Source organism: Thyridium curvatum (assembly GCF_004353045.1).
Source record: "Thyridium curvatum strain D216 chromosome Unknown NODE_4_length_842636_cov_84.159710, whole genome shotgun sequence".
Classification (NCBI taxonomy): domain Eukaryota; kingdom Fungi; phylum Ascomycota; class Sordariomycetes; order Thyridiales; family Thyridiaceae; genus Thyridium; species Thyridium curvatum.
The window spans coordinates 481,127-505,159 of NW_022156759.1; the positions used below are offsets into that span (position 1 = coordinate 481,127).

At 54.4% G+C, this 24,033-nt stretch overlaps 10 protein-coding genes across 10 annotated transcripts; 5 read left to right on the forward strand and 5 right to left on the reverse strand.

Moving 5' to 3' along the window:
* Positions 1-96: 96 nt before the first annotated feature.
* E0L32_001089 (uncharacterized protein) lies at positions 97-888 on the forward strand (the record flags this gene model as incomplete). Its single annotated transcript, XM_031133605.1, has 1 exon — positions 97-888. The coding sequence occupies one exon, from the start codon at positions 97-99 to the stop codon at positions 886-888; it is 792 nt and encodes a 263-aa protein (XP_030992982.1).
* Positions 889-1,016: 128 nt separating this feature from the next.
* On the reverse strand, positions 1,017-4,071 carry E0L32_001090 (uncharacterized protein; the record flags this gene model as incomplete). The annotated part of the gene is made up of 4 exons (XM_031133616.1): positions 1,017-1,433; positions 1,516-1,643; positions 1,704-1,865; positions 1,917-4,071. 4 exons carry the CDS (start codon positions 4,069-4,071, stop codon positions 1,017-1,019), a joined length of 2,862 nt encoding a protein of 953 aa, XP_030992983.1.
* A 1,715-nt stretch (positions 4,072-5,786) lies between these two features.
* E0L32_001091 (uncharacterized protein) lies at positions 5,787-7,244 on the forward strand (the record flags this gene model as incomplete). The annotated part of the gene is made up of 5 exons (XM_031133627.1): positions 5,787-6,115; positions 6,175-6,234; positions 6,325-6,490; positions 6,558-7,059; positions 7,129-7,244. The coding sequence occupies 5 exons, from the start codon at positions 5,787-5,789 to the stop codon at positions 7,242-7,244; spliced, it is 1,173 nt and encodes a 390-aa protein (XP_030992984.1).
* A 602-nt stretch (positions 7,245-7,846) lies between these two features.
* On the reverse strand, positions 7,847-8,708 carry E0L32_001092 (uncharacterized protein; the record flags this gene model as incomplete). Its single annotated transcript, XM_031133638.1, has 3 exons — positions 7,847-7,951; positions 8,027-8,362; positions 8,445-8,708. 3 exons carry the CDS (start codon positions 8,706-8,708, stop codon positions 7,847-7,849), a joined length of 705 nt encoding a protein of 234 aa, XP_030992985.1.
* Positions 8,709-9,240: 532 nt separating this feature from the next.
* Positions 9,241-10,728, reverse strand: E0L32_001093 (uncharacterized protein; the record flags this gene model as incomplete). The annotated part of the gene is made up of 10 exons (XM_031133651.1): positions 9,241-9,259; positions 9,318-9,602; positions 9,672-9,711; positions 9,770-9,810; positions 9,872-9,983; positions 10,036-10,061; positions 10,101-10,155; positions 10,215-10,284; positions 10,370-10,442; positions 10,523-10,728. 10 exons carry the CDS (start codon positions 10,726-10,728, stop codon positions 9,241-9,243), a joined length of 927 nt encoding a protein of 308 aa, XP_030992986.1.
* A 730-nt stretch (positions 10,729-11,458) lies between these two features.
* E0L32_001094 (uncharacterized protein) lies at positions 11,459-12,564 on the forward strand (the record flags this gene model as incomplete). Its single annotated transcript, XM_031133662.1, has 2 exons — positions 11,459-11,691; positions 11,757-12,564. The coding sequence occupies 2 exons, from the start codon at positions 11,459-11,461 to the stop codon at positions 12,562-12,564; spliced, it is 1,041 nt and encodes a 346-aa protein (XP_030992987.1).
* Positions 12,565-13,094: 530 nt separating this feature from the next.
* On the reverse strand, positions 13,095-15,030 carry E0L32_001095 (uncharacterized protein; the record flags this gene model as incomplete). The annotated part of the gene is made up of 8 exons (XM_031133673.1): positions 13,095-13,261; positions 13,327-13,494; positions 13,562-13,691; positions 13,754-13,902; positions 13,950-14,465; positions 14,530-14,595; positions 14,654-14,787; positions 14,852-15,030. The coding sequence occupies 8 exons, from the start codon at positions 15,028-15,030 to the stop codon at positions 13,095-13,097; spliced, it is 1,509 nt and encodes a 502-aa protein (XP_030992988.1).
* Positions 15,031-16,333: 1,303 nt separating this feature from the next.
* On the reverse strand, positions 16,334-18,053 carry E0L32_001096 (uncharacterized protein; the record flags this gene model as incomplete). Its single annotated transcript, XM_031133684.1, has 3 exons — positions 16,334-16,891; positions 16,939-17,715; positions 17,991-18,053. 3 exons carry the CDS (start codon positions 18,051-18,053, stop codon positions 16,334-16,336), a joined length of 1,398 nt encoding a protein of 465 aa, XP_030992989.1.
* A 1,239-nt stretch (positions 18,054-19,292) lies between these two features.
* Positions 19,293-20,731, forward strand: E0L32_001097 (uncharacterized protein; the record flags this gene model as incomplete). The annotated part of the gene is made up of 5 exons (XM_031133695.1): positions 19,293-19,520; positions 19,576-19,901; positions 19,967-20,214; positions 20,289-20,440; positions 20,507-20,731. The coding sequence occupies 5 exons, from the start codon at positions 19,293-19,295 to the stop codon at positions 20,729-20,731; spliced, it is 1,179 nt and encodes a 392-aa protein (XP_030992990.1).
* A 1,021-nt stretch (positions 20,732-21,752) lies between these two features.
* Positions 21,753-23,311, forward strand: E0L32_001098 (uncharacterized protein; the record flags this gene model as incomplete). The annotated part of the gene is made up of 4 exons (XM_031133706.1): positions 21,753-21,798; positions 21,864-23,047; positions 23,110-23,196; positions 23,255-23,311. 4 exons carry the CDS (start codon positions 21,753-21,755, stop codon positions 23,309-23,311), a joined length of 1,374 nt encoding a protein of 457 aa, XP_030992991.1.
* Between the last annotated feature and the right edge of the window lie 722 nt (positions 23,312-24,033).

The following is a 24,033-nucleotide window of genomic DNA, read 5'->3' on the forward strand; positions in this document are numbered from 1 at the left end:
GACCTGACAATCTCGCACGCAACTTCCAGCCTCGCTTCCACTCTCTCAATACATCTGCTCTGCGGCGAACCCGGCCACAGACTTGCCGCATCAAATATGTCTGTCCTCGGCTCCCACGCCTCCAAGTCCAAGGTCGTTTCCGAGGGCAATGAGCGCTTCAACGCCGACGCCGCGTCGTGGGACGCCAACCCTTTCGTCGCGGCCATGTCCCTGGAGGCCTGGGCCGCCATCCAGCGCTTCTGCCCGGCGCTGTTCCCCGCCGATGCCCACGATGCCGACAAGCGGCCAGACGTGCTCGAGATTGGCTGCGGCACGGGCCTCCTGAGCCTCGAGATGGCGCCCCGCTGCCGGCGCGTCGTCGCCGTCGACGCCGCCGAGGGCATGATCCAGGTCCTCGCGGCCAAGCTGGGAAAGCCCGGCGCGCCGCAAAACGTGGTGCCGCTGGCCATCCTGCTCGAGGACCCCGAGGATGAGCGTCTGCCGCCCGCCGGCGGCGGAGGAGCGCGGCTCAAGTACGACCTGATCACGTCGCACATGGCACTGCACCACATTCCGGACCTGCGCTCCCTGCTGACCACCATGCTGGGGTGCCTCAAGCCGGGCGGCATGGTCGCGCTGACCGACTTTGAGGACTTTGGGCCCGAGGCGGAGAAGTTCCACCCCAAGGCCAAGATGCCCGGCGTGGAACGGCACGGGATCAACCGGCAGTGGATGGAGGCTCTGCTGAAGGAGGTCGGCTTCACAGATGTCAAGGTGTCTGTAGCATGGGATCACAGCAAGATGGTGGAAAAGTTTACCGGGGAGTTCGGCGACGACGGCTCGCCAAAGGAAGGGCAGGGAGAGATGATGAAATTCCCTTATGTCATTTGCATGGGCAAGAAAGCATAGAAGAGACGGATCGTCCCAACAGACGGCTATCTAGCTACCTAATCGCTCCAAAAAGCATAGAAAAGAAGGAGAGAAAGTGTCCGTCCACTTGTGACATCTGCCTGGCGAACAGAAAGAACGACACCATTCTACTCGTTGCTGAACAACGGCTCGGCCGACTGAACCAGAACCTCTGCGTCCGGGCCGGCCTTCTCCCGCAGCCAGTCCATTGCCTTCTCGACCACCATGTCCCACTCATCCTCCTTGTCGGCAAACTTCTTGCGTAGACATGCCACTACAGCTGCTGTGATCGTGATGTCGTTCTTGACTAGGGAGCCGCTACCATTCGCAAGAGCAGCCTCGATATCGTTCTCGGTGACGCCCAGGAGTTCGACCAGCTTGTCGCTGCAAGTCCAGGAGCCATCGAAAGACTGCAGCATAATGATTGACTGCAGATGGTCCTGCGGCAAGTCGTCCTCGTCGTCGTCCTCGTCTGCAACGTCCCTGCCTACAAGACAGCGTGTATCGGACGCGTTCATGGACTTGCGCATCGTCGGGGCAGAGGCCTGCGCCATTCAGAAGCGTTAGTGACATCTCCGATCAGTTTCTACTCTGCAAAGGCATCTAGACAGGGTCAGGCCAACTCACCCGTGCACTGAAGCGAGCGCTGGATGGCGCCGATGCGCCAAAGAGAGTGGCCACGCAGGGGGTGGCCACGCCGGGTGAGGCCGATGCGCCAAAGGGAGTGGCAACGGAGGGTGAGGCCGGGCCGCCGACTAGCATTGTCAGCGATGACACATTCCATGACATTGGGAAACCGGCGAACAAACACTTACATGGGCTACCCCAAGTAAACATCGGGGCCGCAGGCGGAGGCGGGACCGGGGCCGTGCGCATATCGCTACGCATATTGCTACGATCGACATCGAAGAAACCGAAACCCACCTCTTCGTCTTCGTCCTCGACCTCTCCCTCTTCCTCAGAGGTGATCGCCGGTGCTGGGAGTTTCAAAGTCAGGGTTGAAGATGATTGAGGAATCTGTTCCTTACCTGTGCGCATGGCTTCACCCTCGGCAAGTGGCTGGTGGGTCTCCCGGTCCTTCTTGGACGCCATCTTGTTGCCCTCCACGGCGACAAACGAGCAATACTTACCCGCTACCTGATACTGGACACCCAGACGCACGCACTCGCGCTCAACCATGTCGCTGAAGCGGCCCTCAAGCTTCTCCTTTAGCAGCTTTCCGGAGTCGTCCGTGGCATGGAAGAGCCAACCCCGGCCTTCCTCAAGCTCTTGGATTGCTTTGCGGGCACCAAGCTGATGAATTGTCTCTCCCTTCTCAGGGAGGATGGTGATGGGGACATCGAGCCGCAGGGGTCCGTGCTTGGAAGTGGCCTTGAGAGTGATCGAGCGTGGAGGCTGTTGGCATGTCTCAGGGGACAAGTGGAGATAGACCGTGGTTCGATTGAAGGGGAAAAGGGTCGGGATCTTGAATGGGGTTTGGAGCAACTTCGGGTGCTCGATGGGTGGAACCTGAGCATACTTGTTGTCGGCGTTTTGCGACTTGGCCGTGTCCTTTGCCGTGTCCTCCTTGATGTTAGGGTCGAAGAGTGACGTGGCCTTGGTGACAGGGCCAGCCTCTACCTCCTTGCCTTCCTTCTCACTATCGATAGAGAGTCCCTCCATAACTTTCTCGACCACCTCGTAGTCATCATCGTCATTGTTGTCGCCGCCTTCGCCCGGCACGTTCTTGTGTGGGTCGGCGTAGTGAATCTCGAGGCTGTAGTCGGTGACATGGGGCATCAAGGAGGCTTTGAGCATGCGAATAACCTTGCTGTTCATGTTCTCGTTCTTGCCCACAGACTGGGAAAAGCCATTGCCAGCACGAGCCAAACCCTCGATGAGGCTGTGGCTGGCATACATGCCGATGCCCAAGGTCATGAGACGGATGGCACCGTCGCTCTCGGCAACGTATTTGTTGACCATGTCGAAGAGGCGTACTTGGTTCCAAATCTCGCCATCGGTCAGGAGGAAGACCTCGAGGTCCATGTCCTGGTAACGGCGCTTGAATGTGTCCTCCAGGGGTGCGTACATCTCGGTACCGCCGTAATTGGCTTCAAAGGTCTTGACATGGCGCAGGGCCTCATCAAGACTGCCCTTGTCGTAAGAGCGAGAGCCCTCGGGGAAAAGAAAGGTATGGTGCGATCCGAAGCTGCAGATGTTGAACTTGACTCCGACGGGAAGGGAGCAAAGGAAGAGTCGGAGAGCAGACTTGAGATTGGGGATCTGATGTCCCAGGCCCATGCTGCCACTACGATCGCAGAGGAAGACAATCTCTGGCCGCGAGGGAGGGAGAGTGAACTTGGGGACAAGGGTCGTCATGAGAGCACGCTGCGAGGGGATGGTTGGGTGGGTCTCCAAGACGGCGACGGGCTCGCCCGTGTTGGTAGCAACGACATGAATGATGAAGTCTTTATCCAGCTCGGCCGATCCGAGAGCTAGAGTTGCGGAGGCCTTGTGCAGCGAAGGCTGGTCGGAGTCGGCAGCTGTCGAGAGAGTGCCGATATTGACGGAGATTGGGTGTGATGGAGACTGGATAGTCTTGATGTTGCAGCCCACAGGCATCTCAGCATCGACGACGATGTCCAGCTTGCCGTTGCCGGCGTTAGGCGGCTTGTCACCCAGCTGGCCGGGCAAGGAGCCGTATCGAGGGGCAATCACGGTGGGGATGGTGAAGCGAACGCCGTCGACTTCAGCGTCATGCTTGAGCTCGCCCAGATAAACAAGCTCGACGACAAGCTCGGCGCCGGCAGGGACGTTGCCGACGGTAGTGGTGAAGACATCGCTGGCATCAGGCAGCTGCTCGAGCAAGGCAGCCGCTTTTCCCTTGCGGACAGCCTTCTGGTAATCTTGGCGAGCCTTGTGCTTCTCCTTGACGACGCCGTGGATGACACGGTCTTTGTTGATGGTGCACTTGAAGGCTACGACGGAGACGCCGTCGTAGATGGGGAAGGTGTAGCGCAGCTCGGGAATGGGCTCGGTCGTGGACGGGTTGACGAACTTCTGGCGCAGCGATGTGCGGGAGGTAGACGAGATGATGGTGGCGTGGACGGAGAGATCAACCTGCGGCAGGTAATATTTGTAAGGGAGCAGCCTCGGATTGTCGCCTCCCTTCACGTAGTAGAAGCCACAGACGTACTTGGCCATCATGAGTGCAGTGGCGATGTGGCGATGGCAGCCCACGATATCGAGGATCTTTGCGTGTGTGGTGTTTCTTTGAGAGATCTGCAGATTCGACCCTGCAAGCGAGAGTTGAGTTCTTGGGATGTGGTTGATCAAAATCGAGATTGGTGGAGTCTCGCCTTTTTATGTTCAACTCTTAGGAAAGAAGAGGCGAAGTCTGTGGGGGAGCAGATGAAAAAGTGAGACAATGATGAGGGTGAATGGAAGCTGGAGGGGAGGGCTGGGAGATGTTGTTGTTTGTCTGAAGAGGCTTCAGAGCTCTGTTGCCTGGAAAGTGAGCGAGCTCTGACGCCTTTTACTTTCGATACCAGGTGACGTACCAACCAGGTGACGCGGTGGGTAGGTGACTTCGACTTCGGGTTTGTATTTAATGTAATAAGTAGGTGAATTGGACAAGCCACAGAGAGAAAAGGTCAGTGCGTTGATTCGAGTTCCAGGCTGCTTGTTTAGATCCTCAGGATCCGTGCCCCCAGGCTGTCAATGATCTTAAGTTAATCAGGAATAGGGTGCCCGCCTTGCCAGCCTGGGAACCTTGGATGTTTGCCGGTGACTCGAATCCCACGACACCAAGACAATTAGATTCCTCGATGCAGGTTTAGCCTGCTGCAGCTGGAATAGAGTTGGCCAGGACAGCCAATCACCCGCGGGGCGGTACAGGTGCCAAGCTGCTGGGGCGATGGAACAGTGAACCAGGTGCCCATGTGGCCCTTAGCGGGGCCACTAGCTAACTACCTAGGTACTAAACTTTAGGCGGGGGTTCGGGTGCCACAGGGGAGGCCTCTCCCGAACTCCGGGCCAGGGCAAACGACCTGCCTTGAGATCATGCTCCTGGCTTCCCCACGTTTTGCACTGCCTGTCCACGAGGATGATAACGGTGCACGCACACTGCCGCGCCAGAAGAAGGCCGGGGTGAGCGTTGTTGTCTGCTTCTCAAAGGCCACCGTGATGCTGCCTACTAGGAGGATGGCGGTTATGTCCGCACTTGGCTGCGTGCTCGAATCCGTGCAGAATGAGATCATAGAATCCGTGACAGCCGTCCGCGTTCGACGATGAATGCCTGACGCAACGAGCGACCATCAGGGCGGGTGAAACGAAGTCGAATACATCTTTGTCGAGACTCTGTGTCTCTAGATGGATTGGCATCGTTATACTTCCTTGCTCGGAGACTTTTCCGTCGAGCTTCAAGTCGTGGAACATGTTGCATATGCACCTATGGACCCCTGTCGTTCCAATGGTCACAGAAACCCGGTTCAGTAGGATATTGATTGTTACCATTGAGGTAGCTTCTGATAAACTTCCGTCAACTATTCTGACGCCCGATTGAGTTACAAGTACGTACAAGTACGTACAATACATGACATGGGGCGCAATGCTCAAATGCCTCATCAAGTCGATTGGACGAGAAGAGAGCGAGATGCGGGATCATCGGTGATGATCTGGTCCCGGGAAATTGCGCGGGACCGTTCCGCGCCGCCATTGACTGGGGCGATAAGCGCGATTAGTGGTAGTTAACCAACCTCTGCTGGAGCTTTGCTTCTTCCGAGACGCGCCTCACTTTTCACATCATTGATCCAAGCCTGTTCTCGCCACCGCTGTTGCTGGTCGGCAGTCAATATCTCTCCCCTCTCGTCCCCGATACAAAAGGCCACTTGTCATCCCGCCGCAACCTGCAGTTCACCATGGGCCTTGCTTCCCAAAGCAATCAAGCGACGATGGCAACACCCGCGATCCGCCATACGCCGACCTCGTCGCGAAAGCGCAAGCTCGCCACCGAGGCTGCCGCCACCCCAGCTTATCCCACTCCGCGATCCTCGTTTCCAACCCCGGGATCTTCCTTTGAGACCGCCATCTGCCTCGACTCCGACGACGAGCAAGATCCTTGCCATGACACGACCGACCAGCAAGTCGATGACGCGTACTTTGTGGTTGACGAGCCTGCGCAGCCCAGCTCCGTCAAGAGGGCAAAACGCAACCGCGGCGATAGCAACCGCGAGAAGCGCCTCCGACAGTAGGTTGTCCGGGTCCAGCCCTGCAAGCATCTTCCTTACTCACCGGCCCCGAATCCAGGACACGCAAGCAACCCCCTCAATCGTTCTACGAAATCTTCAAGCGCGCGACAACCCAGAGGTAAATCAAGCTCACCTCCCCGACAGAGGTCTCCCCCGGGAGGCGTCTTGCACCGGTTTCTGACTCTCCCATTCGCTCTATTCGCCGCAGATTCTACGTCCTGAGCCGAACGCGTTGCGGTACCCAAGATTGCCCCGAGGAGATGGTCGAGATGGCTGGATCCACTGGCAACATCTACTACGTCTGTATCGCCAAGCAGCCCTCGTGCGATTGTCCGCACGCTCGGAAGGGTGCTCAGTGCAAACACTTGCTTTATGTGCGTCGCAACCCCTCGCAACCCCTCGCAACCAGCCTCGCATTGGTTGGACATCACTGACCCCAAGCGCGCGTCCCCGCGGCCCCCAAAACTCCAGGTCATGTCCCGCGTCCTCCGTGCCAAGTTCGACTACGTCTACCAGCTCGCTCTCTTGAGCTCGGAGCTCCGCGACATCTTCGCCAATGCTCCACCCATCGCCGCCGAGCACACTGACGCCTTCGCCGACGAAGCCGACCCTTCCACCACAGAGAACAGTGGAGGGCACCGCAAGCCGCTCGATGATGACTGCCCCATTTGTTTCAACGAGCTTGTCGGCGCCGAAAGAGAAACTCTAGTCTGGTGCCGCGCCGCCTGCGGGCAAAATATGCACAAGGAGTGCCTCGAGATGTGGGCTGCCACCAAGCGCAAGTCGAGTACGGGCATCGCTGGCAGCGAGGTCACCTGCCCGCTGTGCCGCAGCGTGTGGCAGGGCGACGACGAGATTGTCAAGAAGATCAACCGGACGGGCCACGTCAATTCGGAGGGCTATGTCAACGTGGCCGACCAGCTGGGCATCAGCGCGAGACGAGGTGGGTATATCCTATATCCCAACTCTGTGGGGACGACGGGAAGATTCATCCACTGACTCGACTTACCAGATACAAGCACGTACTCAAGATGGTGGTCCGGTTCTGACAATCCACGGGGGTGGGGTGGCGGTCGACGTGGCTACTACGCAAACGTCCGCGGCCATTGGGACGATGGCGATTGGTAGACAGGGTACGATTCTCACGTTTTGAAAAACCCCGCTGCCTACTGCCGCCCGCCCGGTACTTTCGTCACTGAAGAATAGCGTTGTTGTCCCTTCATAGATACCCCTATATGTGTCATCTTTGCCACCTCCAACAAATGTTAGTTGCGAATCGTCATCTTGGTGAGAAGAACCGCCTTGTGCACAAGCTTTGGCGATTTCCAGCTCACAGCCTTGCCATTTATCTTGTCATCGATCCTAAACCCCTCTTGTCCCGGATCCTACGAGGTACATTGTCCGCAATGGCAATTTTGGAGTCTGTGAACGACACAAGTGAACGAAGACACTGCATGCTTAGTCAACTGGGAAGTTGATAAACTTGCGTCTTAAGCTGTCTGTCAACAGAGAATGAAGTCAATCTGTTTTACAGTAACATCAGGGTGCCGGATAATGTTGCCTTTGCCGTCTTTGCGCCACGGGTCTCAAGCAGGGCTGGCTGGCTTGACTGGTAGAAGAACCACTTCCGGCTCATCTACATCTATCCTCTCATTGATGTGCTTCTCGACCAGAAGATAGGCCCCAGTCCTAGGACAAAGAAGAGGTTGGCGAAGCAAAACTCTTTGCCTTCACTCCTGCTTCTCCCTCTCTGCCTTCATCTTCATATCCTCCTCTTCCGTCTTGGGCACCTTGACCAGAGCAGGGACGGTGATTGCGTTCAACTTGCGAAAAGCCTAGATGTTTGGGTGGAACAGCATGTCAGCCCGTCTCTCCACCTCCATGATCTCGCAAAAAGCAGCGGTACTCACATCGATAATCACCCCCTCGGGCAGCTTGTCGTTCCACCGGTCCTCAACCTTGTCAATCTTGCCATCCTGGCCAACATGGATCCTCACCACGCTATCAATGATTTGCTCTTTCTTGACCATCTTGACCGTGTATGCATTCTTGAGCTCCAACTCGATGGGATTACCGCCCGACCGAACCTTGTGCGAGACGATCCTGATCGGGTCAAAGACGGCCGGCAGACCATACCACTGCGCCTTGTACTTGCCCGCCCCTTCGGCCTTGGTGATAGGGTCGATGAAGGAGGCCGAGGGCGACCAGAGGGAGAAGTGCTTGAGCGTCGGGTTACCCGCGAAGAGCTGCGGGCACGGGTGTCAGCAAGAACACCGTCTGCTTCCAGTGGAGTTTCTCGGGGAGGGTTACGTCAAGAACAGATCCTACGAGGACCCTTTGGTCTTCTGTGAGCTGCACTCCAGCGGCTTCGTTGATGGAGGTGTTCTTTATCCCGAGAGATGAGAAGGATGCACTCTGGCTGGGACTCGCCTGCTCTAGGGCGCTCTCGGAAGGTACTCCAGCTGCCATGGCTCGTCGTTGAATCTGTGTGTGTATAGGAACTGTTGTTCGCTTCGGATATCTCGAGGTCGGTAGGCTCGAAGTAGCAACGATTTTGGGAATACTGAAGGCAGCTCGTGTGGTTCTCGACATTTGGTTTCAATATTGCCAGGAAACCCGCTTGGGCACGAAGAGCTACCCAAACGCACTTGTGCGGAGTTTTATCCGTATTCAATTGAAGAAGCGGTCAGTATGATGAAAGAACGCGTAGTCAGGTCTCAGACACGCTCGATGGTTGACGTCATGACTGACACGCTAACCCTTCCGTACACCATGAGCGGTACACCCAGACGCACTCGAGAGTGAGCGCGGCTGGTCTCGTGATAGTAGAGATCAGTGATGCTTGCGAAGGATGCTGCACCAGGTTAATTCCTCAATAGATGGGGGCGCAACATACGGAGAAATCTAGGCCAACGTTTCGGCAAAGCGGGACACTTGTCTCCGAAGTCATTCGCACCATAAGTCATCGTTCTTCCCCCGTTAGAAAACAGTCCATGACGGGGCGGTGCGTGAGCTTGAGAAGTATTTGATATTATCTGCATTTAGATTGATATGATATTGTCATCCAATATGTCATACATATTCTTCGCTTTTCGTCTATCAAGTTGAAGCAGGGATGATACCTTCAACCCAAAATCTCATCACTATCGCGCAAATTAGCATGTGCTATGTGAAAAAGGAAGTCAGAAATGGTAGCCTCACGTATAAGTATCATCGGGCATCCTGATGCCGTCGTTGATCGATATGCCCATCAACCGGCCGCCGTCAACCGTTAGGAGTGCATAGTTCATATAGGCACCGCCGGCACTCGAGAGGAGGATCACAGGGCCAACCATCTCCTCAGGGCGCCCGGGACGGCCAGCAGTGCATCGCTTCGCCGCCCTCTTAGCCTGGTGGTTGATGTTGTACGCATGCTTCCCGGCAGTGGTGCCGGTCATCTCGGAGGGAAAGATACCGGGGCAGATGGTATTGACACGGATCTGCATACTGTTATTTGTGCAACATGTGTCAGTCCTTGTTGTAGACGACTCAAATAGCACGGGTTCTAGTACTTACGGGTGCAAACGTCCAGCAAGAAGCTTAGCAAGATGAACAGCTGGTAGGGCATGCGTTAGCAAGAGATGTAGTCTCGACACTGGGATGAGTTAACTGACTTGCGGCTTTTGAAATTCCATATGTCAAAGATCCCATTGATCTGTAATGTCATTAGCAGCTAGTTTCACGGTAGTGAATTGTATCTCCAGGACCTCACGTACCTCTGGTTGCCGATGGCAGCGAGCGACGCGATGATGCAGACGTTAGGATCTGCTGACTTTCGGAGCAACGGGATGAAGTTGACAGTCAGGAAATAAACGCCCATGACATTGACTAGGTATGGATCAGAACATGACTGAACGGTTGATATAAAAGGGTCGCCTACTTTGGTTGCTTCTGTCGAAGTCCTCTCTGTTTTCTGTTAGCACTTATGGCATTTGATGGGCATACGTGATGGTAACCCACTCTTCCAGCCCATTGATGAGCATGTTCTCGACTTGGTCGGCTACAAGAAGTGTTCAGCAGGGAAACTTGCGAGCCGTTTGTCTTGCTCGGCTCTCTTACCGTCATTGTGGTCCTTTGCCATCACCCTCCACGGGCTATTGACACCAGCACAGTTGATCAGTGTATCAATCTGGGATCATTAATGTGAGCTTCCGCATGACGGCACAACACCATTGGTTCAGAGAAGGGACAGGAGAGTCAGACGTAGAACTTACGTGGGTCTCTTTGGACTTCACGGCTTCAACGATCTGAATGCACCCCGACTTGGTCTGCACATCTCCCTGGATACTGTTTTGGGGTGGTTTGTCAGCTTTGACGATCCGCTGTCACGGGGAAGAGATGACCAGATCCCAAGGGAAGGCTCTTACGTGTGAATGTCACCGCCGATTTGCTTTGCTGCGGTGTCGAGAGTTTCCTGCCTCCTTCCAACAATGTAGACCCTGGCACCATTGACGGCGAATCCTTCAGCGATCGCCTTGCCGAGACCAGAGCCTCCACCAGTCACGACAACAACCTTTCCCTTCACTGAGAAAAGCTCATCGATCTTGAACGAGACATGTTGTTCGGCCGCCATGGTGTGAAGTGAAGCGAGGTGGGGCAAGCTGCGGGGAATCTTTGGACAGCTTTCCTTGTATCTTTGCTATTTGTTTGTGAACGAGGCAAGGGGTAGGTTGCTTTGTCTGTAGTTTGCTGCGAGGCAAAGGGGTGAACAGGCGATCTGAAAAGTCCGCTCGTACGAGATTCTAGTCAGTGATTCCGTTCCTTGTATCTTATGGCGTGGCTCTCCGAGATCGAGCAAATAGTTCAGCTTCCGCGAAAACGCAAACCACGTTCGGCGTCGTCGTCGGGATGGATGCCGATGGCCGGACTTGGCAGCGGTGGTCTTATTTCCAGTCGTGGAGACCTTGGCAAGCGACCCGACAACCTCATTTGTCGATCAGTATTGGCGTAGGCGATCGGCTATTTCGCCGGCCCACCGTGAAGCCAGAAACATGTGGACAGTACGTAAGAGCTGGTGTGGAATTGGAGATGCGGGGAATAGGATGAGGAGAAATCTGTGTTGGATCATGCGACTGGATCGCTTCAAGGCGCACCTTGTGCGCCAGATCGAGCAAGTCTTAAGAAACACACATCGAGCGCTTCCGAACTGATTGATAGCCGCATCTACTACTTGTACACCCCGATCACAGGTTTCTTGATCTCCCAGACCGAGCAAGCCCTGGCTCCGACCCTGGCCCTCCCTAATTTACTACCCCAGACTACCCCAACAATACTTGCGATATTCTCAGTCACTACACCTAATCATGGCGGTTCCCGAAGTAGTCGACGGCCCCAAGGTCATCACCCTGACCAATGAGGAGCGCGACAGCGGCGTCATGGGCGACAAGAAGCTCTACGACGCCATCGAGGCCTTCTTCACCGACGGATTGGTGGTTGTAGAGAACGCCATCGATGTCGGCATCATCGACAGGTTGAACGAGAGGATGCTCCAGGACACAGAGAAGCTGCTCAAGGGCCAAGGCCAGATCCACTACAAGTAAGTCGCTTCTCCAGCCCGCAAATGTTGCGTCGCATCCACTAATATGGCGGACTGTCGCTCAGCCACCTGAACAAGAGCGCGGCGACAAAGGGTGCCGCTGCTGGCGGCAACCTGTCTCAAGTGCCGCCGTTGGAGAAGGGTAAGCGACTATACGAAAGCGTCCGGTCCGAGATATCGCATGCTGACACGCCTTTCCCTGTAGAATGGCTCTTCCCCGAGGTTTACGCCAACAAGCACGGCTCGCGCATCATCTCCAACATCCTGGGCCCCAAGCCCGAGGTCCACTTCATCCGCTCCAACACCCTCATCGCCAATGATGACCGCCAGATGGTCCACGCCGACCTGCGCTTCGAGCACCCGGAGCACCCCTTCGCCATCGCCTACAATACCTGCCTGATCGACGTCGGCCCCGAGAACGGCTCCACCGAGATCTGGCTGGGCACCCAGAACACCAACCTGGACTACCACCGGGAGCTTGGCGAGCCCATGATCGCCGAGGACAAAGTCGAGGAGCGACGCAAGATCCGGCCCCCAGTCTACCCGCGCATCAAGCGCGGCTCCATCATCTTGCGCGACCTCCGTCTGTGGCACGCCGGAGTGGCCAACCCCACCAAGGATACCAGGATCATGCTGGCCATCGTGTACTACGCGGCCTGGTACAAGAACGGTGTCGTCACCCAGATGCCCGAGTCTCTCAAGCCTCATATCGCCGCCCTCGAGGAGTATGGGCAGCAAAAGATTGCGGTGGAGTGGGTTCCAGATGAGGGATACAACTACCTGGACATCAAGTTCAGCAACAACTTTAGCTCAACCTTGACGCCTTGGGTATGGGAGAAGATTCAGCACATCAAGACCGTCAAGGGCTACTAAAGATGGATTGAGTGAATGAAACTAAGGAGACTGTCTTAGAATACATTTCGGCGTAATCGATATCCTTCATTCTTTGTGCAACATGTGTCGTGTCCATGCCACGTGCCTTTAGAATATGGACGAGGCTTGCCTATCGGACTGTGAAAATGTTCGATTCGGAAGGCTGTCGAAACAGAAATCTTACGGCTGTTGTACTCTGTCTTCTTGTAAGACTGTTCCCAAGTCTCTGACATGTGAATCAATGGTTGCGTGCATGTATATCACATGGGGCAGCTTTGTGGAAAAACATGCAGTACTTCGTGTGAAGAATTTCTGCGCCATTGGCAATGTCGAAGCAAGCTTTGTTTCAAAGAATCTAGTATGTTCTTACATTTATGATTGGGTCTATTTGTAAGATCTCTATGTCTAGCTTCCGCACCCTGTACAAGCAAATGCTCCATGTTGCCCACAGGCTTGGCTACGTCCGGTCGCTCCGTCAACAGTCGAGAGCGTAAGCTACTGCAGGAAGCACAAACACCATATCGACATGTTTAATAGCCAATGTAGCGCCATCCCAAATCCACCTGCTGCTGGGTGACACCAGATTTCATGGCCTTGCGTTGCTGCTCGGGCGTGCCGCTAAGCAGCTTATTGGTACGGCGGACCCAAACCAGATATCCAGTGATGGTAATAATGAACGAGATTGTGCAGCCGAGTACTGTTGTGATATGGTTAGTCGAGGATACGCAAACAAGCCAGTTCTCGGGGTAGGGGCTAGCTTACGGCAACCGAAAGCAGCATAATAGTGTGGAGGATCGTAGTACAGGTAGCTCGACCAAACGTTTGACAGGCCACCGATGGCGTTGAGCATGGCCACGCCGGCGGCGCGCTTGGGGTACGGACGCGCCATGTGCAGGTTCAGGGTCTTGTACAGCATGATTTGCGGTCCAGCTGGAGAGAGAAAACAGAATGTCAGCTCGACGAACTCGATCCAGGCTTGTCGCAGATGGAAACTTACAGCACGCCGAAGGCATAAGCATCATGGCAAAATAGCGAGGGCCGGTCTGGATGGTTCCCAGCGCGATAGCATAGGCAAGCAGAGCGACAGCGAGACAGGACACGATGATGCCGTACATCCAGTTCTTGCGCTGTTGCAAGGGAGATCCTGGTCAGTGAACATGCTTCAGGTGGGTTGCGGGATGGTACTGACATCGCTAATGTACGAGATGGCGTAGAAGGTGATGGCGGCAAGGACGTATGGCGGAGCAGTAAGAAGCATAGTGTTGATCTTGTTGTAACCGAGAGTCTGGACGATCGAGGGGAAGAAGTTGACAATGGAACCCATAGCCTGGCCCATGCCTGCGTCTTGTTAGTGATGGTCAGTATGTGACAGACGAGGCACTTACCCATGCACCAGACGAGGGTCCAGATCTTGGGGTCGAGCATGGCCTGCTTGAAGCCGCCCCACGTGGTGACATCCTCGTGAGCCTCACCAGCACCGGCCTCCCTTTCGAGGCGCCAGACAGCATAGTCGCGCTCGACGGGCTTGAGGAGTCGAGCATTGTGAGGGTACTCGGGCATGATCAACGCAAAGAGCAGACCGCACCCGACAGTGACCACACCCTCGACAATAAACAGCCATCGCCAGCCTGCGATGCCGTAGCGGCCGTCGAGAGTCAGGCAGGCGGCAGCGACGAAGCCTCCGAAGGCACTACCGAGCATTTGGAACATGAACAGGGCCGCAAGACGCTTGCCGAGCTCGCTCTTGGTGTACCAGGCACTGAGGAAGTAGATAACGCCGGGGAAGAAAACGGCCTCGGTGATACCAAGGAACACACGGACGACCAGGAGACCCTCGTACGACTTGACAGCAGCAGTGCAGGCACTGACAGCTCCCCAGACGGCGGCTGCACTGCAAATGTCTTTGGCGGAAAGGTCAGGTCAGTAAGCGCACTTGGCAATCTTAGCACAGGTTGGTTGACATACACAGTCCGGGACGCGGGATCTTGGTCATGACCAGGTTGGAGGGAATCTGGAAAGGAATGTAACCGGCTGGATTCTGGTGTCAGTGATCCGTTCTTGTGTCAGTGGCTCACAAGATGAGTCTTACCGAAGAGAATGGAGATGGCAGTGGCAAAGTCGGTGTTCGTCATGTTGAGGTCTTCCATGATGCCGTAGACTTTGGTCGCTGCCAAGGCAGATCGATCAACATAGTTGAGGATGTACAGAATCCCCATAATAGGCCTAGACATTTAAAACCGTTAGGTAAAGGGCCCTTCCTCGCAAGAGCGAGAGGATGACAACGCACATGATGACCATGTCCATCTTCCGGACCATACTCGTTTCCATAGCCTGGATCTCAGCATCGCTCATGTTGGCGATGCTCTCAGGCCTGGGCACGGTCTCCTCCGCAAGATCACATTTGAGGTTATCGTCTCCATGGTGAGCAGCGCCTTGGATGTCAACCTCCTTCTCGGGTGGAGCCATTATGTCTGCTGCTGCTGTTGCTGTTGCAGCACTTGTCGTCAAGTGATTGATTGGATGAAGGCCAAGATGCAAAGTATTGCGTGCAGAGAGAGAAAAGAAACCTCGGGGTTCCGGAGTGGCTGCTGGCTCTTAAGAAAAGATCGACAAACTCTGCGACACAAGTCCAAGACAGACATGCAAGACATCTCGGTTCCTCCAGGGGCTGCAGGTTTATACAAGTATGTGGTATTGCATGAGTCTAGCCCGTGCAAGAATCCCGAAAGAAAACATGGGAGCCGTGCGTGGGGGGCGGTGGATCAGCTGTGGTGACTTTTGCAGTGTGTTTCTGAGGCTTTGGAGCCGACGACTAGTCTGAGAAGTTGGCGACAGCCAGTAGAAACCAAGAAATTCCAAGCTTGGTTAACATCGGGCAAAACTCCGTGGCCCCAAATACTGACTTACTAGTGCGTCGCCAGTCCATGGGGAAGAAGTCTGGGGCATTGCGGATCCCTTTGGTGTTGCCCCGACCAACTGGTCTCACCCCAGAGAGGAAAGGTCTCAGTCTGCCAGACTCGGAAAGCCGATCGGCTCGCTACAATGCTTGGCGACAGTCTGCTCTGCAACTTCAACTACCGAAGCTCTCTGGGGGGTCCTGAGATAAGCGACGAGCTTTCTGGAGGAAGGAGAGCATTTTGAGATCGCGAGCAAAGTCAAATAGTTTCCTTGGATTGCCGGGAATTCGGTACGCCATCAGGAGAGAAAAGCCGGGTGCCCGGCGAGATGGCATCCGGCATCACTCTGGCCAGCCGACCAGCCAATGTCAAACGACATTGTGCGCTCATCAAGACATGTGCGAGAAGCCTTTTGCCGTCACCTACTGGGAAAAGGGTAGAAGGTTTGAATCACGCGCGTTAACCCGAAAAGTCTTGGGTTGGGCTATGCGGACTCAAAAGTTGGCCTTGAGTGACAATCAGAACTTAGCTAGAGAGTCTCTTAAAGAGTAAAGCATTTTATTAAAAGATAAAGTTGACAGGGTCAAAATTTGTTTCCAGTTTATTGTCACAGCCCTGGCCTTACACCATCACTAGCTGTATGTCTACACCTATTGTCACGCTCACTGCCTGCACTGAGCCAGCATATTGTGAGACCTACCTAGGTAGTTAAGCCGCACCAGGGTTGCCGAAGGACATCAGCCCTTTTACAGATCGGGCATAGCTATCAGTCCCTGCATCTAGCACCGAAAAGAGCCGCATGCACGTAGGGTTTGTTCTAGAACGGAGCTATGCTGTTCTTCAGTACAGGCCCGAGCCTCGGCGCCAAGGACTCAGATGATCTCCTCCCGCATCTTCTCTTCCATCATTCCCCACAAACCCTTGGTCCTATATGCAGAAAGCCAGTAATTTCCTCCCGTATCCTTGCCCACGGTAATGAAACCGTCGGAGAAAACGTACGGCCCTTGCACGGTCTGCACATACGAGGGCGTCAACGGCGTGGATCGCGGAGTCACCGCCGCGGCCGATAGGTCGGTCGCAAACATGTTAGCCTTGGTCCAATTAGAGAACATCAAGAGCTGCATCGAGCTGTTCCCGAAGAAAGGGGGTGCGTGGTTGCTGGGGTCAAGGCGGACAAGCGATGCGTACGCTTCGATTTGTTCCCGGGAACCTTGCTCGACAATCGCACGGCGCACTTGTGAGGCTAGGTAGCTGAGCGGCTTTTGTAGTGCGTCTCTGCCGGGGATGAGGGTGACGAGAAAGCCGACGCAGTTGCTCAGGAATGGGGCGTCGCTGGGATTGAGATCCTTCAAGGCGGGTCGCCATTGATACGCTTGCTGAACTGCAATCTGCACAGAGGCGAATAAGCTTCTGTTAGTAGGGCCGACACCCTGGGCCGTGATAACTATGGGTCATTTCAATCTCAAGGCGTACGCACCGTTCTGTCGGGATCATCCAAGTTTGCAATGGCCAGCCGAGACGTCCACGCCACAATGATGTCTCCTTCACTAAGGAACGGCTGTTCCGACCCCGGTGGCGCCTCTGCGGCCAACTCTGCTATCGCTTTCCCCCTGAGTTTTGCCAGATAATCGGCTGGGATGCAGACCATACGATGTTCTTTGGCACGGAATGCCAGCTTGATCGATCCAGTTAGTGACAAAGGCCAGCAAGGGGGAGGTGGTTGGTCTTGAGGTCTCACATTGTAGGCATTTTGGAGCGCCCACCAGACCAGGCCGGGCTTGGATACGTGGTGGTCTGCGAGCACATGCCGTTCTGTCGGTGCCTTGCCGCAGTCCTCCAGAATGTAGTCATGGGGGCTCAGGGGCTCCGGTATCTCGTCTTCCCTTCCCTGCAACATCAAGGACCATGCATCTAGCAGCGAGCGTTTCGCAGTGGCGTCGAAAGCCAGGTGGATCCAGTGCAGAACCACGACCGTCTTGTCATTGAACGACACGATGCGCAAGCCGAGCTCGGGCCTATCGGAGTAGAGATAGTCGTCGGCCTTGGTTGGCACGTTCGGGCCGTGGATAAACTCGTTCAGCTTGTCAGGATCACCCACTACCGCGGGTCGTCCATCGCGTGGGGGGTGAGGTATATGTGCGGCCGCCTGATGGTCCGCAACGGACATGCTGCTCAGGTCTACATGATCAAATCCGACAGCAGGGCGCTCAGGTGAGAATGATGCAGGGATGTGGTGCTCCAACTCTCCTCGGTCCTAATATCAAGCGCTCTGTTAGTGAACAGAGAAACCTGTAGGTAGAAACATGCAACCATGATCCCGCACCAAGAAGGCTTGAATGGTGAGGGGGGTCAAGGGAGCAGAAAACTTGCATTTCTCCTCAGGCGAGCCCCGAGCTTCTTCCAGCCCGGTCGGCTAATGAGACGCTCCAAAGAGGCGTGAAGCTTCTCGACATCGAGAACATCGTCAAAGACGAAGAGAGTGTATAGAACGAATGTCCTGAAGATGATTGTGTCGTCGAAAAACCCGACCGGGACGACTTGATCAGTAGGCACCGGGTCTGGCGCTTTGGGCCCGGAGAAGAAGCCAAACATTGTGGCCTAATTATGACAAGAGCTACTCGTCTCGGGCACCCCTCGAAAGGAATATCTGCTGGTATTCGTTCTTTGAAGGGGGCGGGATGACAGAAGGGTCTGCCAGACGAAGGGGTCCCTTGGTCAACCTCTCCCAACAATCATGCGTCCGGGCTAGGTTCGGCCCTCGACCGTTGGTTCATTAGCGTCTGTCGCATGCATCCACTTTCCACTGCCGCGGGCCGGCGCTAAGCTGGACCAAGCAAGTGATCTGCCTTTCCTGATGGTTGACACGACGCGCCAAGGGGAACTGGTGGTCGGTGCAGATCCCTGATCCATGCATCCCAGTTTGTAACGTACGTATTAATCTCTCCAGCCAACAGGGAACCCTTGGAAAGACATGATGGCTAAGGAGCGAAACGTCCGATTATTGTACTTATTAGACCTGCTTCGGGTTTAGTCAGGCTGTCGTGGTGTACGGTAGCAACAAGGCGCACCAGATCCGGGCATATCAAGTACGCAGCGAATGGCGGCGGCATCCTTCTCAACGAGAGCTCCTGCAAAAACTTCGGGATCTGTTCACCATGGACCCCAGACTGTCGTATACACATTCATGGCATGGTAACATTGACTGACTGGTTTACTCCGTACTTCGTAAGCCTTTCTGTCGAGGGATCAACGTGTGGATCAAGCGGAAAGGGGCTCGCTTGGCTGGGAGGCGACTAACAAACCAACAACCAACAACCAACACACCTAGAGTACTCCATAAATAAGCCATGCCCTTGTCTGTGCATGAAAAGTCCGAAGGGGGAAAAGTCAGATGTAGGTACGTTGGAAAATCTCTTGCTCCTTCATCAACAGGCTCTATCCCTGGCAGCCCCAGAATGGTCAGACATAGGTCATGCCACTAAAAGTAGACAAGCGCAATGGATCTGTTATGCTACTGCTGCAATCTGCCATACCAAGTCTGAACAGTGCCGATTAAATTTGCCATTGCCTGGGTCCGATGTTTTGGCTTGCCATCTTCACCGTTAGGGATCAGCAAGAAAGGCTCCTGTACGAGCTTTAGGTTGATTACCCAAACTCAGGGGAGCTGCGGCGCAGCCCGCTGTGGGCCTACTCGCTTTTGTACTTGAACTGCATTCTACTCCAGGAACCGGCGAGTTGTAAGGCCTGGCAGTCCGTTCTATTTGCGATTCCTGTGGTCTCCGACATCCTCCCGCACAAGAGTTGGCCAGATCCCATCGCTACTCGCTCAATATGGCCAAGGTGCTTTCGAGTCGCAGCGAGGAAGGCCAGCGCATTCAAGAAATTGCCGACCAGATTCCGCCGATACCTGTGCGTGGATTTTCGACGACAATCCAGGCGATCACGTACACCGTTACCATTATCGCCACAGGCATCGTCTTTCTCCGTGTTTGGGTCCGATGGAAGCTCTCCGGGCACCATGCATGGGGCTGGGACGACATCTTTGCTGTCGCCGGATGGGTACACTTGATCCTTCTGGCCTGTCTGCTTGCAACCCAGCTGACACCTGGACCAGGTTCCCCTCATACCATCCGTCGTTTTCCTCGTCCTCGCCACCTACTGGGGCCTAGGAGCCCATGACGATCACGTCCCCGAAGGCATGCTCGAGTACTACCAAGTCCGAGTAAAGAGATACATGTTCTTCTTCGAACTCATCTACTTTGCCTCGTCGGTCCTGACGAAGCTGGCCATGGCCATCATGATCTTGCGGCTCTCCTCGAAGAAAAAGTACTCGATGATCATTTGGGGCAACATGCTCGTCCTTGCTATCAATGCTACCGTGTGCCTGATCATCATGTTCGCCAGCTGCTCGCCGGTGTCGGCGTTGTGGAATGAGAAGCTGTACGTTGCAAGCTCCTGAGCATGGCCTTCCGCCGATGTGTAATCCAGCTAATGACAAGTTCTAGCGGCTTTTGTCGAATCAAGTACGGGTGGATCATTATAAGCTATGCGGGATCTGTGGTGCTGGCGCTGGTTGACTGGACGTGTGCGATCACGCCCTTCTTCATGTTGCGTGATCTGCAGATGCCCAGGAGAAGGAAGATCTCGGTTCAAGTCATCCTGAGCTTGGGTATCGTCGGGAGCGCTGCTGGGCTCGTCCGAATGGCTTACTATAAAGCGTATGATACAGAGAAATATCCACACGAGTCTTTACGTAAGTGCGCTCGAGCCCGTAGAGCAGCAACATGAACACGTAGTTGAGGCTACTGACGAAACTGTTGTTTTCAGACAACTGGGGCCATACCATCCTTTGGTCAATCCTCGAGGCCGGCTTGGGTATCATTGCCTGCTCCTTGCCTCCTCTTCGCAAACTCTTCAAGAAGTTCTACCAGGGCTCGTCTGGACAGTCAGCCATGATGTCAGGGATGGGGACAAACGATGTGAGTAATAGCGTCTCGAGGACTGCTCATCCCTGTTACCTTTGCTAACTCTTGATTCTCTTGCAGGGCGGAACCCAGCTGAGCAACCTTGGAGGAACTCCTAGCGGCATGAAGGGCCTGCGGCGTAAGGAAGGATCCCAATGGGGTCGATTGGATGATGAACACTCTACGTCTAGCCAGCAGCACATTGTCAAGTCGACCCATGTTTGTGTTGAAACGAGTAGTGCCGATGATGGCAAGACTTATGACCAGGACAAGAATGAGGCTTATGTCTGGAGCCGAAATGTATAGAGAATATAGAAACTATGGATCGCAGGATCAAGACCATCAAACTGAAATCGTCGCAATCCGTGCATGGTTAAGATAAAGAATCGCCCGTGTGTTGTACTAATATGCATCTCCACTACCAACAGCAGCAGGCCAATTATTAAAGTTCTCCTCAGGAGATCTGGCAATACACAGTATTGCCACCCTCGTTATCGGAAAACTGTATTCCGTGCTCGCTGCGATTGACAGTGTCCTGATCATATCAGTCTGATGGCTTCCTCAGCGGCGAAGACGCTGGGTTGTGAAGGGCGCGCGATGGCGGCGACGATCATTCCAAAGTCATCGGTAAGTCTGCTTTCTCTAACGTGTGGCCATGGTTGGCCATAAGCTTGGATGCCTGGAAACTTCACAACTTTCCTAAAAGTCCAGAACAGGGTCATAGACTGTAGGAAGAGGACCTTTGGGTCTATCAACAAGCTCTTTATCAGTTGCTCCTCGTCGACAGAGCCTCACACTTCACTATCTCATGTGTTAGATACATGTTGGTGTAAGTTCCTTTCATCGCATCAAAATCCACAAGGGAATCATTGAAGCAATCTTCAAGCAATCGGTGGGTCGATTCTAAAATGTTGATCACGGAGCAAAGTGCGGTACACGGACTCGCAGGCTTTGACGGGCTCATGTGAATAGACTTGAGCTCGTCATTGGTCCAGGCCTGTTTCTTCATCGATGAAGTGTGAGGAGATTTCGGCTGCTGTCAGTCTGGTTCAGGCAATCAACAAGAAATGATTACATAACCCACAAGAAAGGCCTACACGCCCTTGGAAGACAACTCGAAGGGCGCGGGGTGGAGACAATCCTTCGCCCCATGATTGGCCAGGCCTTCACCACCAGGTCTCTGCGATCTGTGCAAGTTCTGGTACAAAATGGTTCTCGGCAAGCAGGCTTGTAGTTGTGCAGATATTCTATCTTCAAGTCTCGTCTCTGAGTCGCAATCTGGGGCTTGCGAGTTTTACAGCTCTTCTATCCCATTCGCCAGACAGCCATGGCTGCCAAAACCCCTTCGGACCATCAGGACAACAAGCTCAACGGTAAAACACCTCATCTAGAACACTGAGAAGGAGTAAATTTGACTGATGCAATGCTACAATTGCAGCTAGTGGACCTGGCAAGATTAAAAATACTTCCACTACGCATAGTTCCACCATCGGTGTTTCCACAGACGATCCTGGCGAAGGCTCAGACGATGATGCCGACGAACACGCCACCGATGCCCTAGAACTCGTCGGTGAGGGCGAGGACGAGGGCGGGTCGAAAAAGAAGAAGAGCAAGAAGAAGAAGAAGTCGAAGAGAAAGAAGAAGAAGACTCTGCCTGTACAAACTGAACCCCCATCGGTCATGATCTCACAACTGTTTCCAAACGGCAACTACCCGAAAGGCGAAGAGGTCGAATACAGGGATGAGAACCGGTATCGAACTACGGATGAGGAAAAGCGATACTTGGATAACACCAAGAGCGACTTCCTCTCCGACTACCGCCAGGCTGCGGAGGCACACCGCCAAGTGCGACACTGGGCCCAGAAGAACATCAAGCCTGGCCAAACGCTCACCGAGATTGCCAATGGTATCGAGGACAGTGTCCGTCGTCTGGTGGGCCATGATGGCCTGTGTGAAGGCGACTCTCTGGTTGCTGGAATGGGCTTCCCACTGGGCCTCAATATTGACGAGATTGCTGCTCATTTCAGCCCTAATGCCGGCAATAAAACTGTGCTTCAGCAGAGCAATGTGCTAAAGGTTGATATCGGCATCCACATTAACGGTCGGATCGTTGATAGCGCCTTTACTATGTCGTTCGATCCAGTCTACGACAACCTGCTTGCAGCAGTCAAGGACGCAACAAACACTGGCTTGAGAGAAGCCGGGATTGACGTCCGTCTCGGCGAGCTAGGTGGCTATATACAGGAGGCCATGGAGAGCTATGAATGCGAGATCAATGGCACCGCCTATCCCATCAGGCCCATCCGAGGCTTGAATGGCCACAACATCTTGCCGTACCGTATTCATGGCACCAAGAGCATTCCTTCGGTCAGGACGGATGACACGACCAAGATGGAGGAAGGCGACGTCTTTGCCATTGAAACATTTGGCACCACTGGCACCGGCCGCGTTGTCGACCACGGCGAGGTCTCGCACTACTCCCTCTGCAGCGATGCTCCCAAGGTAGACTTGCGTCTGTCTTCGGCCAAGTCGCTGCTGTACACCATCCAGAAGAACTTTGGAACAATCCCCTTTTGTCGACGTTACCTCGATAGAATCGGACAGGAGAAGTATCTGCTCGGGGTACGTGGCTATCTGACCTCTTTATCTTTGCGAGCGACGAGAGATTAACACGGCCAATGCAGCTCAACACTCTTGTGAAAACAGGTATTGTTGAGGATTACCCGCCTTTGGTCGACAAGAAGGGCTCATACACAGCCCAGTTCGAGCATGTAAGTCGAGGGTGGCCCGCCACGTTCTCGGTCAGCGTCGGCTAACATGCGAACCTAGACTATCTTGCTCAGGCCCAACGTGAAAGAAATAATCAGCCGTGGAGACGACTACTAGATACACAATCCGGTGCGGTCTTTGAAGGCGCCGCAGAGCAAGATCCTGAAGCTTAGTCTAGCAAGACTCTCACCGAGTGACCTAGCCTCGTGCGGCATGGGACGGTCTGTACACTCGTTTATGAAGATGACAAACGCTCGTGAGATTTATTCAAACTACCCCACGTAAAAACAAATGCGTGCTTCGTTCTTCTCTCCACACAATGACTACTTACCCTCGTGGCCCCCCTGTGTGCTCGGCTCATTGCCCCAAGGGTTTGGTCACTAGGTGGCTTGGCTAGCGTTGCCGAGCAGGCGAGGGGTCTCCATACGTCCCAAAAATTGGGAGCCGAGTGCCTAGATCGAAAGAATGGATTGTACGGAGGAGGAGCGAGTCTATGAGGCGATCGATCAGATGCTGAGAAGCATGATCGCGCAATCTAGCCTCGAAAGTCCCTGGCCTGTGACACGCCACTGATGCTGGCTCCTCCACGCCACTTCGCGGTCTCTGCCACCTTTGCTTTCGCGTCGCGTCGCAGTCGGTAGTACCTCGCTAAGCTGCTGAAACGATTGCAGGTCCCGTGTAGCTGAGGCAAGGAACGTGGCATCAAGATGCAGAGTGGCTCTGGTAGATTTGTAAAACGTGTCGGCTATGCGTGGCCACGGTAGACCGGGCTGAATCAAATTACGGATCCTGAATGCGGCCAGCAAAAGGCGAGACCCAAGTCAAAACTGATATGGGGA